The following is a 13644-nucleotide window of genomic DNA, read 5'->3' as shown; positions in this document are numbered from 1 at the left end:
TTTATGTTATTGTAGCGGTTTTGATTTTTGTTTTTTTAGTGCTGCAACTGGAAGAAATAGTTTACTGCTGAAAGTTACTGTAGCTGTACTGAATGCACTGCTATAGGTGCTGAATTAATGACACTTGGAGTGTGTGTGGAATTAGATTGGTTGAAATAAGAAATGACCGAAACACTGTCTCAAACACAAGTTTAATGACGAACAAGCTTAATGTAAAACTACACCCCCCATAGCGCGTTCTGTATGTGCATCACTGCATCTAATTATATATGAAAAGCTCTTTTTACTGATTCTGCTCCGGTTCCTGAGAAGAAAAAAAAAATGGCCCGAGTTTTCTTTTTTATGCCCAGTTTATTTCACTTTACTCGTCTGTGTTCGGAAAACAAGGCTGGCAGTCAAGACATCTCCTATTGAATAGAGAGATTTCTCATAATCGTGACACTGAGCAGTAACGGGCTTGGATAGATGCTTTTCACTTGTCTAACTTCTTGTGTTACTCCAGGATGTTTTGATTTACACTAGTCAGGTTAAAAGCTGGAAAACAATTCAGACCTTTTGCATACCTAAGTTTTTATAAGGTGCAGCAAAAAAAAAAGAAAAAGAAAAAGAAAAAAAAACTCATCACAGTGTTTGAAGCCCAGGCTTTGTAAAATGTCTTTGATATTCGAACTTCTATTTTAAATGAGGCTGAGTTGTTTGTGCTCTTTGAAAGGGCGACACTCTTCTTTGATGGAAGAAATAATGATATGCATGCCTGACTGAATATGGCTAAAAGTATGTTTTAGCACATCAAAATAAAGCACTTTAAAAAGCATTAAAATGAGCTGGCCGATTAATAATTCACTCATACCTGTGGTGCACAGGAAGACGACTCCTCGCATTAGGATTCCTCCTTTTTGAAAGGCATGCAATTTGATACAAGCATATTCAGTTCCTTTCCTCCCCTCTGTCAGTCGCTAATCACCAAATAAGTGTGTTTCTGTGTTTTCACAAAGGAAATATGTGCTTGCATATGAAAAATTTACAGCTTCCCAGCAGCTTATTAGAAACGCTTAGTTAAAAATAGCATTGCATTAGGGAACCAGGTCTGAGGTTCTGTTTGATGTCAGTGAAAAGGTGGGTGGGTAGATTGGGATGCTGGGTTCAAGGCTGTGTTGTCAGCAAAAGGTAGACAGCTGTAGTTTAATGGAAGGGTCTCTTTTTGTGCTTCAAACTTTTTGTGATTGATGAATACAATGCCCATTCAAAGCGTGTGCAGAAAACCTATCTTGTTGGGCGGGGGGGGGCGCGAGGAAGACCTCAGAATGCATTTGGTAAACACGGGAGCTCTTGTTTGGGCTGGTGATTGTCTAAAAATGTTGTACGCAAGGGGGTGTATATGTTAAAATACGGCGTATGAGCATCTTGGCCAACCTGTTATTTATATGAAAGGTGCTCAGTCTCCCACTGTCTGAAGCTGAGCTGTTTCTAAAGTCCATCATTAGAACTACTGAAGTATTTCTTCTCATCGTTGTCATGTAGCTGTTGGAACAGAGCACAACATTGTTCCCTTACAAATGACAGTCACTGTCAGACAGACGGCATTAGCGAGCACAGAAAAAAGGCTTCCTCCTTTTTAAAGCCTCTGTCAATCTTATTTTTTCTTTCTTGTTCCACAGCTCCTCAGTATTCATTAAAATCATTTAGAGGTACATCAGAAGCCTTTGTAAAATGCATATGTATTCGGCATGTCATCTCTTGAAAGATGCCTTCATTATTCTGGTGTTTTATTTATTTATTTATTTATTGCAGAGATAATTCATATATGTGCACGTGAATGCACATATGTAAATGCCATATGCTCGCGAACTCTGCATACATGGGGCAACTTTTAATGATTAAACAACTGACTGTTGATCGTGCACAGAAATAATGCACATTTCAAAGTAAATCCAATTAATACATTTAAAATATATATATATATATATATATATATATATATATAAAAAATCTATATAAAAAATTTTTTTTTTTTTTTTTTTTTTTCAATATAATGTTCACATTGGTGCCAGCTTCAACTGAATCATCTGGCATGATTAGTAATTCAGAGGGTCATTTTTAATGCCAGGTATGAAATATGTATAAATGGATAGCCATGAGCCTCTTTCCTCTCTGTCTCTCCACACTTTCTTCACCTAGCTGAGACAGCACGAGCTAAAGGAAAGAGCTTCTGCATAGGAATGGTATCCTTACCTTCATTAAAGCAGGTGGTGTATTTATGCAGCAGCTGAATGTATAGGAATGCAGCAGGGCGGGAGGGTGGCAAGTATAGGGGAGACCGAAAGATGAAGAGAGCATGAAGGTGGGTGCAGGGTGGGGATTGGGGGGTGATAATACACCGGCAGACTTAGACACAATGTGGTTTGACAAATTTAACATAAATGTATGGGCAGGGCTGTGTCAAAGTGTGTGTGTGTGTGTGTGTGTGTGTGTGTGTGTGTGTGTGTTTGAGGGAAGGTGAGAGGGGTAGAAAAATAGATAATTCTGTCAATTCTGGGACAGTCTTCGAAAAAAAACTCTGCTTGATAATATTTTATTCTTCATATCTGCGCTTAAAAAAGTTTATAGGAGCCGGAGCAAGGTGGTGAAGGCAAGGGGTAAAAAAACTATTTCAGCTGGATCATCCACATGCAAATACCTGTGACACAGAGAGCAGACACGCCTATGAAGGAAATGTTGAGCATGGAGATACACTGCACTTATTGCATTATATTGACATTTTGTAACCCATCGTTTGAAAAATTCTGGTTAATTCAGATAATTTAATGAAATTTTTGAATATATATATATATATATTAATGTTTTCCTCAAACTTTCATCCTTGTCATCATTTTTAACAAGTGATGAATGAAATCTTGAATCTGTAAGTATTTGCTGACATTCTTCTAAATTCTTTATTTCTCTTAACAAAGAGCCCAGTGAGTGATTTTGACACAGTTTATTGGAGCATTAATTAAAGGTGACATACAGGTTCCTACCAATTTGAACTTTCGCACGCTGTTTTTACACTACATTTGTACAAATAGTCACGGTATTTTACCACTTCATGATGCCCAAAAACCTACTTACTCGACTAGAAGCAACTCAGACATTAGTTTGTGCCTTTCTCTGTAGCATGTGCCAATCCTGTGTCATTTTTTTATCCTTAATGCTTCTCCAGCCAGTTTTCTCACATATGTGTTAAAAAAAATTGCTCAAGCATTCTCAGTTAAACATTGACATTAAACCTGTGAAATCTGTCAAAACAAAGACTAAGCCGCTAGAGTTTCCTGTAATATGCATTTGTAAGTGCTTGAATCTGTGTGCGTTTTGAGCTCCGCATCCACCTGTTTTTATGTAAATGTGCAGCATGTGCGTGTGCACTCAGCTCTGCTGTGCGTAAGAGAAGCAGATGTTGTGTTCTGCACCGAGGCTGCTGCATTTGATCTGTATAATGAACTAGATGATTAGCATCCCCTAGACGCGGCACTGTGGCATTGCAGTCTGCTCTTCTTTTTTCTTCTTTTTTTATTGAGCTCCATATAATGCTGTTAGTCTTGTGCTGTTGCTGCCTCACAAACAGACATACTAAACGTTATGAATTGTTTCCCAAATAACACTGGAAACACATAGACTTAATGCTGGCTGTGGTTGAAAGTTGAAATTGCAGCCTTATGGTTAGTTGCAATCAAATTACTCACGTTTATGTTATTGTTACTCCAAACTGTGAGACGTTCAGTGCGGTGGTGATTTGTTATTGCTTTTAAACCTTGAGTAGCATGAGAAATCAGGAGACAGAGCAGCGGAAATGTTTACATATTCATAGCACATCCTTTCAGTGTTTGTCATCCCTGAAATTATAATTCCTTTTGTCTTTGAAGATAATAGGCCATAAATTGTCCTTGTTTGTGAGCCACCTCCCTGAAAGCTCAGTGTTTATGAGTTTTACCACTGGCTGTCTAATAGCCAAGCAGTACTGTGTCATTTAAAGGTGAACAACTCGTCATCCAGTTGTGCAGTGGTCTATAGATGAAAAGAGTTGCCGCTAATTAGCATCTCCTCTCAATTTAGACTGCACAACGCATGCTATTCTCACTCCTTCTTATACAGTTTGTTATAAGAGGGACTTTGTTTTGTTTTGTAAATGAAGAATGGTTTTATATATAAATCCAGGTGTAGCCTCAATGTCAGGTTTTTGTCGAAGGTCCCTCTGTCTCTCTCTTTTTCTTTTTTTTATTAATGCAGAATAATTATCTCGGAAATATAAGGTGAGATGGAACACTGCCCTTTATTGCTCTGTGCTCTGACGGGGGCCGTAGATTAAAAAACCAGGATAGAAATGGGGAAAGAGAAAAGACAATATTCAGGTATTGTTTGCATAGCGGTGAAAGAAAATGACTTGTAGCATGGGGAGTTGAATCATCTCCATATTAATGGCCAACTTGCTGAGGGAATAGAGGTGAGGATTTTCTGCGGTGCAAGAGGCAGAGAGCGGCGGGTGCATGAAGGTCCCGGCACTGTGAAGGTGAAAGGTTTCTGGGTGCTGGGGATCAGAAGAAACGGTGTTCGGCAAGAATCATTGAGTTTCACTATGCTGAGGAAATTGTCGACTGAGCTTAAGTTTAAAATGATTGGCAGACTCTGGCTGTTCCGGGCAAAGTGACAGTAAAGTTATATGACCTTGTTGGCATGGGCAGAATGGATAATAGGCTATGTTTTTTTATAACTGCTGCCTAAAACTGATGGCGAGAGAGGAGCTATGGTAATGGGAGAGGCTCTAGACATGATGTGGAGCTCGTCTCATTCCTCTCCTAAACACAAGAAACATTTTTCCTGTCTCCGACATCCTTACATACTGTTTACTGTAACTCACATTTTAGAATATGGATAACCTTTCACAAGGACAAAGATTAATGGCAGCTGTGATTGCACTCTTGCAAGAATTCAATGGCAGATGACCTGTTGTGGTTAATTTAGTCTGTGCTGTGTCAGTCACTCTGTCCGGCAGCCATCTTTTTTTTTTTTTTTTTCCCCCTTGAAAGCACAACAAGGCTGTGATTGCTCCTGAGACTGGTGTAGTGTGCTGACAGCCCCTTTGCTGCTTGAATAATACAGTCCAGCTATGGGGGAAAGACAAGGTGCCAAAGTCCAATTCACTTACGGGACTCGACAGCACAAAAGCCTCTGGTTTACGGAAAAGGGGCATGAATTAATAATCACCTAATTGACTCTTAGTTTTTTTTTTTCTCTACTCTTGCTCTGGCTTTTGTGCTTTCAGACAAAAGCCCACTCTATGTATCTGTCAGAAGACGTTTGCTGCGGATGGGGGCACTGTGCCTAGAGACTGGGCAGAAGAGGTCAGGTTGGCAGGCAGACTCTCGGGTCACTGGCAGACGTGGACACTCTAGTTTTCTCTGTGTGAACAGGATGGACACTGATGATCTGAACGAACGCTGAGGTTGCATAAACGCACTGTAGTTTTAGGAGCTTTTAAAGCTTTTTACAGCTTTTAGAAGTTCCACCACAAGACATAGAGGGCCCAGTAATGAAGATGTAGCTCCACGACTGACTTTTTGTAATGACTGCAGTATTATCCTAGATGGAAATTTAGTTGGGGTTTTTTTTTTCTGTGCTCTTATACCTACTATTTTAATACCACAAAGTAACACTAGACTTTACCTTCAACTGCCAGCTCCTTCTGACATCAGTAACATATCTCACCATGGACTGTAAATGCTCCATCGGGAGGCAATGTTTCGGTCATTAGTTCGGATCACCTGTTCACACTGCAGATACGTGTGTCACATGTGTGGGCTTCGGACAACAGTGTCCAATCTAACACGTCAGACTATACATGACCAAAAAAAAAGTTTTATCTCTATTTCATACTAGTTTGTCAATGTTTCGCTCATTTTTTTTTCCATCACCCTTGAAGAGAAAAAAATCTGATACAGTAGTTGGATGTTAGTCACGGTGCCCGTGAAGGTGTTGGGGTGTACTAGTCTTAAGAGAATGCTATTGATTTATGGAGTCCTAACTGGCCGTGACGAGAGACTGCATCACAGTAAGCCTCCCCTGCCCTCCATCTGTCCTGCTCTCACTTTTACACACTCATGAACATAAAGCACCTGAACTAGAAAGCGGCTGTGCTTTCAACATAAACTGCCACTTGTTTCACCACTCCGGTGCTAATTGAGCAATTAATGAAAGCAATGTGAAAGTGGAATTGACTTAGTTATGTTTGTCCTCTTAATGATAAGAGGGGGATGAATGCATGATACTTTGTCCCTGCTTACTTGCTGTACTGTATGTATGTGCTTTGCTGCTAAGTTAACTGCTCTTAATGCTCGCGTGAGATTTTTTTTTTTCACACTTTCGAACTCTCCCTCAGTTAAAGAAGTTGGGTAATTCTCTGGGAATTTCAATTACATTATTATCTAAATTGTAAGAGTTGTTTTTATGTTTCTTTATCTGTCCTTGAGAAAAGTTATCTTGACGTATGAAAATTATGGTGGAATGCCAAGGAGCTGCCTATTGTATTAGGCCTTGGTGCAGAAATGGTGTTTATAAAATATGACATGCAGTGCTGTAGGAAATATAGATAGATGTGTGTCCTTAAGGAAAAAGTATTACTATTAAATAAAATTATGAAGCCATTTCCTAAAATGTTGGGGTGCTGTGTAAAAAGGTTTATTTTAATTGAAAATAGTACAAAAGACAGTTTTTAAAAAATATTTTTATGCTTATTTAAAATTTGATGCCAGTGGGTTTGCTAAAAATATAGATAATTGAAATGTGAAGGTGACCGGAGACCATCACCCCCTTTTTTTTCTTCTTCTTTTTTCTCCTCGAGAGATGAGTTCAGGGGAAGTAGGAGTAGACTGAAGTGGAGTTGAGGATGAATTGGTGAGGACAGTGCCATGACTGAGAGGTTAATGTCAGGGAATGGGAGGTTCCTTTTGTTTAACATTCCCTTTGTTTATTGGCGGATGTGTTTAATAGGATTGACTGTGACTGGACCCTAATAGGGTCTCCTTTGCTGATCCCGGTGTCTCTGGGAGATCTTGCAGCCTGCTCTGGCCAAAACCAGGTCCCCCACTGGGTAATCAGCTCAACTGCCCTCGTCCTGATTGGAGCTGACATTTTAATGTCTGGAGCAGGAGCGTGGTCAGCCCTGCTTAACCTGACCCCCTGCCAAACTGACCCTCCCCTACCAATGCCCTCTGTTCTCAATTTGCCCTTCCAGGACTGTACAAATCAGGGCAAATTTAACTCTTTATGGGCTTGTTAGGGGTTCAGCGAGACAACTCCGATACTTTCACCATGAATTCTTTCCACTGGTGACAAAGTGGGGTGCGACTGCAGCTCCCCCTGTACAGGCTCTATGTGGATTTAGCTCCTCTCTGAGCCCACGCTAAACCGCTCGACTACAGTCGTGACTCTCTGTGCATCACCTCTAGTTTCTCCTTTCCTTCATGAAGTGAAGTAGTCTAAAGTGGTTTGCAGGCGATGTTGTGTGAGGCCTTGCTGTACAGAAATTGTATTTTGGTGATATTAGCGTTGTTTGCATTCAAAGTTTATATATGGATAGATAGGATTGCAGTGGAAATCACATGACATTTCCATACACCAACACGGAACAATCCAAAAACATACAATACATAAAAACATACAATACAGACAGACATTTTCATTGCGCCTTAGGGATGTTTTGGCGAGACTGTTTGGACCTATTTTTGTTGAGGGGAAAAAAAGGGCAATAGCACCGTGGAGATGGCAGCACTTTAAAAGAGGAGGAAAGCAGATGCCTGTCGCCACTCGCAATAGTGTTTGCTTTGCTCTTAACACGGTCCCGATAAATGCATTCTAGACTTGGTAATGCAGTTCGCAACAATTTACTGTCTGTTGTTACTGTCTTTGTGTTTGGCTCGGAGGCATTTCCAAAACAACCAACAAGCCAACTTTGAACCAACATTCAAAGTAAATCCAAAGAATGCAGTAAGAAGAATTGCCAACCAATTCAGAATGGCTGTAGCACATTTTGTGAGCACCAAAGTGTAGTTTTAGCTTGTAAACATACTTAGGTATGACTAATCATCAGTCTCATGCTGTCATTGTATCTAGCGGCAGGTTTTTTGTTTGGTTTTTTTTATCTTTGAAAGCTTTTTTGTTAAATGAGAGCTTGTTATCGTATGCATCTGAACTTTGGGCGTAGTATCAGGATTTTGTCAATGCTTTAAGAAAAGGTTTTCCAATGTTGCTGCTCCATTTTCCTCTTTGTCACAGACTAATCGCGCAACCTACAATGCACTGAAGACATTTGGTAGCAGAAATACAAAAAATCTTATTGGAACAAAACAGCTGATAAGATTTCCCGGCTTTGCCAAGCTGTAGAAATTGCTTGATTGAAATCTTCCATAAAACGGTGTGATCACTCCTTAAATACATTTTCATTTGAGGCAAAACTGTGACTTAATGGATAGGTACCTGAATTAAAACTCCCACCTCAGCTCTCTCTATGCAGTTTGTCTATGAAAGCGCAAAAAGTATAGTTTAAGCCAAAAAAGATAAACGTGTTATTTTCTTGTTGCACTTGTTTTTTCACTATCCAAATATTGCAAAATTAAAGCCATATAATAAAAATCATACTATAATATATATTTTGCATTGCCTCAAATTTGATAGTCACATGTATGTTGCACATGAGCTCTCATGGACTGAAGCGTAATCACAGAAAGAGTCAATGTTTAGAGTAGTTTAATACTGATTTGGATCATCAGCCTTCTCTCTGTGGAAGAAAGACTTTGTATGTCTTGTCTCAGGTTTTGAACCTCATATGGACTGAAATTGTGGGGGTATGAAACCTAAATCTGCAACCTGCAGAAAGCTAATATTTTTATTAGCACTTTCCGGTGTTGTATAATATTCTTACAAGCCAACACTGAAGGAGACATTTATCGCTCAGCAGCAGCAGCAGCAGCAGCAGCAGATTTGAAAGACAAAATGTGAATAATTTTTGTTGTAACAACAACCCCTCTGCTCATTTACCATAAAATGCACTTATAGTATAATTAAAAACTCTCCTCCCTGTTTGCGTGTCTTTGTGAATGTGTCTCTCTTCAGCTTTGTCCGGCCACTTGGAACGGCACCAGTCAGGTTCACCAATTCCTTCCAAAAGGCCCTCTTCACGGTCAGAGGCCTCAGATAGCCCACTCTCTTCGAAACGACCCAGGACAGCTGAGAAGGGTGCTGCGGAGCAGGTGAGAGTTCCACACCACAGTATTTTGTGAATATTGATGCCCTCAGATGTTCATAAAACTATTTTTCAGACTTTGAATTAGAGGTTTCTTGCTAAAGGTTATATCATCCTTAATTACCAAGCCCTCATTAAAGTCTAAAACTTGCACATCATTTAAAAAAAGTACAAAAATATACTAATAATTTTCAGTTGGTTATCTCACCAACCTCTTTTATATTATGCAGAAATCTTCTTTTCAAATATACTCAAAATTATATTAGGCTTCCTGCTGCAGTTGTGCTGCTAATTGTGTATAAGGTGGAAAATCAATATAGTATTTGACAGATGAGAGCACTTTGAAGTGGGTGCCAGGACTCAGTGGTGCTTGGTATTACACACTTGTCTGTGATCAGAGGGATCTGCCTGCTTCAGGGAAGAGGCCCCCACTCTATCCCTGATCCACCGCTTCTCTTCAAGCAGGCCCACCATGATCAGTGCACCCATTTCACCCCATTAACTCTTTGTGGATCTGTGTTTCCTCTCCTCTTGCCTCCCTGTCTCTCTTCCTCTGTTCTGTCTTTACTTTCACCCAGATGTACCAGTGCCCGTACTGCAAGTTTACCAACACGGATCTGAATCGCCTCAGAATGCACGTGATGACACAGCACTCTGTCCAGCCCATGTTACGTTGCCCGTTGTGCCAGGACATGCTCAACAACAAGATCCACCTGCAGTTTCACCTCACACATCTCCACAGCGTGGCACCCGACTGCGTTGATAAGCTCATTGCCACAGTGAGTTCTGTATTCGGTGTATTTTGCATGTGGTTGGACACAGCAGGGGTTTATTACCATGTCTCTCCTTGTTTCAATAATCTTTATTTTTCCAGGTATATTGAAATTGGCTTCTCTTTTGTTAGGGTGGCATTCATTAGCTTGACTATAGGAGTGTTTTTTATTACTCTGGTCATTTAGCATTTAGCTCTGCCATAGCATTAGCATACAAGTTTACTACAGCAGCTGAGAAAAATAAGTGGATGAAAAACAAATGTCCTTCCAACTTTCACAAGCTTTATTGCATGTATAGCACCTAATTTTATTCCAGTTTTCTATCCACACAGACCAATCTCTTGGAGTGTTATTATCTCCACATTCTTTTATACTTAGTGGTGAAGGCAAGAAAGCAACCACTAATCAAAGCTCTTGGTCGAGAGTATTGCTACCTACTTATATCATGGCCAGTCAGAGGACAAGCAGTGTCAGGTGAAGGACTGTGGTAAGGATTCATTATTGTCAAAAAGAATAGCAGCTCACTGCTAATGAATCCCCTTCCACTGAAATGCCTCTGTATCTGTGTCAGTCTTGCCCTCACTGCTCTAAATTGCGAGCACTCAGTCAACACAAAGAATGCTGTTAATTGTGTAATGGCTACAGGCAATCCCATTGGCTTGCTGCAAATCATCAAACCTTTTAAGATGCATACTTTTCTTCTGTTTTTTTTTCCTTTTCTTCTTCATTGTCTTAATGTACCCATCATCAGAAAGGCTTTTCCAGCTCTCTTCTAATCAAAGTCATCTGGGGAGGGGAGCTTGTAATCGGTTTTTGTGTTTTTTAATCATTTCAAGATGAGCGGGTCTCTTAGCTCGCAGTTCATTTATTAGTTCACTGACATTATTGCCATGTCTATGATCACCTGTGTGCCAGTCAAAACAAGGCCTTTTGCAATTTGTGGTGAAACAAATGTGACACTGCTTAATCAAAATATAATGAACAGTCAAACCACTTCATGGAATTTTAATAAAACCAACTGAAATGTTGTTATTCACCACTAATCTGACTAAATTACAGCTTATGGAGTTCTTTTTGTTTTTGTTTTGTTTTGTTTTTTTAAGTGCAAGTGTGCACCCTCAGTAATATCAGAGAAAAGATTTGGCTGGTTTGTGCCATGAGCCCTGCGATCCTCACCTGCTGCAGTGCACTGGTACATACTTTTGTACCTATGCAAAAATTTCCTCGCATCTTTTAATGCTCATCAAGGAGAAATAAAATTTTATTATCCCCGTTTTTATGTAAATCACTGAGCAAACCTTTTTTTCTCTTCTATCTTGTGAAGCTAAATAGCTTGCTGGACAATCAGCGAATAAAACATTGCTCTGTCTGCTGCCTAACCATCTTCATCTCCCATCCAGAAAGTAAATGGCAAGCACATTAGTATGGTAGACGGCAGTATTTATTTCTTTTATAGAGGTAGTAATGTACTGAACCACTACAAGAAGAGATAGAACAGAGGTAATATAACACACATTAAAGCCAGCACCTTTTTATAACTAGTGAATGCAGATAGAAAGGTACTTTATCTTTTTCACATGTCTACTGAGAGGAGCCTGATTAATTTTGAAATAGGTGACTTTTATTTCTTGCCAAGCATGCATAATGATGCATTCACTCTAACAACCTTCATCCCTTCGTCCACTTATCGTCTTTCCTTTCCTTTCAGTTAATTTCCTTTCTTTTGCACGTCTGTCATGCTTTTCCTTGACATTCAGTGGATGGATGGATGGATGGATGGATGGATGGATGGATGGATAGATAGATGTAAAGAGATGATAGATAGAAAACTATATGTATAATATATACATACTCCTCCAATCCTCCCTCTCTGATTTTATGTCTCATTTTCTGTCTGTGGAAGATAGGGGTAATGAAAATAATTGTGCTTCATTAATTCGGAGTCTGACTGGATGATAGCCATTTTGAACTATGTTTGGCAATTAGGCTGTCCAAATTAAAAGTGACCTTGGGATACTCTGCTCTTGCCTCTAATCGGCTAATGAAGCAGTTGTCTAGAAACAGTCCACTTTGTAATGTAAATTTTTTTTAAGCGTTTCCATGCTGGTTGCACTAATTTTCTATGTTTAATTTTTAAGAAATAAAGAGGTAACACAAACAAAGACGGGAATATTGTGGATGTCTTCTGGTAAATGTGTGACCACACTTGTCATATAGTATTTGACTTTGGGATATAAAGGATTACACCAGACCTCAAATATCTTGTTGCTTCAGGGCAGATTCTGCTCTATTTCGATCTCACCCAGAGGTTATATGACATGCTACGGTACTTTCAGTTTTGTTCTCACTGTTATAAGAGGAGTAATTAGAAAGCATACAGAATATGTTCCGTGTATAGACCAACATTTATACTTGGGGCCCAGCAATATGCAAGATCCCTTTCCACTTTCGTGTCCCTTATGCAAGGCACCTTTAATTGGTATTACTTGAAAGAACTACCAATAAAAAGTCTTAATATAGAGGCAACACAGAAGGAAAAATGTGAGAGGTGATGTAAACTGAAATGCAACTCGTAGACTGAAGATTACTACTCTGTTTGTAAAGTTAATTGAAAAAAGGATGACAAAGGTAGAGTCTTATTACTAAATTAAACTCTATGGAATATTGCTCAGTGGTGACCTGTTTAATGAGAATGTTTAATGAAGTGTCAGGTTTGGGGGTGATGAGGGGCAATCAGAGGGCGAAATATGAGCTAAGTTAGGGGAGAGCACCAAGAATAAACAGATGTTGTGCTATCAGTTACTCATGATTGACGATAACCCTCTGAGACCAGGGGGAACCAAGGTTCATCTTTCTACTTTATTAGTACGTGCTGTGTTTTGTTAAGTAATTAGCAAACAAAAACACTAGTACTCAAGAAATCTATCTCATTTCTTAAGGAATCACACAAAAGTAGCATTTCTTCTGTCATGGGGAATGTGTATGTGTATACGTATGTATGTAAGTAGCTAAGTAACGTCTTTGTGTATCCTCTTGTTTGTGCCAGTATTCTTTCATGTAGTCGTTTAAAATAAGAGATGACATTACCTCACCTGTTTGCTCATTCCTTTACAACTGTTTTTCCAGGTGACGACAACTGAAGCACTACCAGCAAGCATGTTCATACCTGTGCCGAGTCCAGACAGAGAGCCGCAGAGCACCCCTCATGCTACATCCAACTCTAACGCTGAAGATACAAAGAAGCAAGCTGGTTAGTATCTGTTTGTTAAAAGCTATGTGTTCTGTAGTGAGCATATTAATGCACTTGGTGTATATCAATGAGATTCAGCGACATTCTACAACCTTATACCTGTGTATTTACACTTTGGAAAAGTCAGCTTTTATTGCATAGGCTGGAAAAAATTGTCATTTCACAATTTTGGCCTGCATTCACACCAACACATTATGAATGATTGTTGGTGTTTGCAGGTTTTGTAATTAGTCAGTGTGTGGCTTGTTTGTTTTTTTGGCACCTTTCCATGTCACTAACACACCGAGTGTCCTTTATTGATATTACTGGAAAAATTCCACTCAGCAAATGTGGAATCTGATGAATGGCTA

At 39.5% G+C, this 13644-nt stretch overlaps 1 protein-coding gene across 6 annotated transcripts in view; it reads left to right on the top strand.

Annotated features, from left to right (window-relative positions):
* The window catches only part of zfhx3b (zinc finger homeobox 3b), a 230726-nt gene that overhangs the window by 203859 nt on the left and 13223 nt on the right, over positions 1-13644 (top strand). For all 6 annotated transcript variants that reach the window (XM_025906355.1, XM_025906354.1, XM_025906363.1 and 3 more), the window contains 3 exons: positions 9142-9278; positions 9850-10050; positions 13171-13294. In XM_025906355.1, the coding sequence (XP_025762140.1) occupies positions 9142-9278; positions 9850-10050; positions 13171-13294 (462 nt within the window). The remainder of the gene's footprint in view (positions 1-9141; positions 9279-9849; positions 10051-13170; positions 13295-13644) is intronic.

The sequence above is a fragment of the Oreochromis niloticus genome, linkage group LG1 (genome assembly GCF_001858045.2).
Source record: "Oreochromis niloticus isolate F11D_XX linkage group LG1, O_niloticus_UMD_NMBU, whole genome shotgun sequence".
Lineage (NCBI taxonomy): Eukaryota > Metazoa > Chordata > Actinopteri > Cichliformes > Cichlidae > Oreochromis > Oreochromis niloticus.
This window is presented reverse-complemented; position numbering and strand designations above follow the sequence as displayed.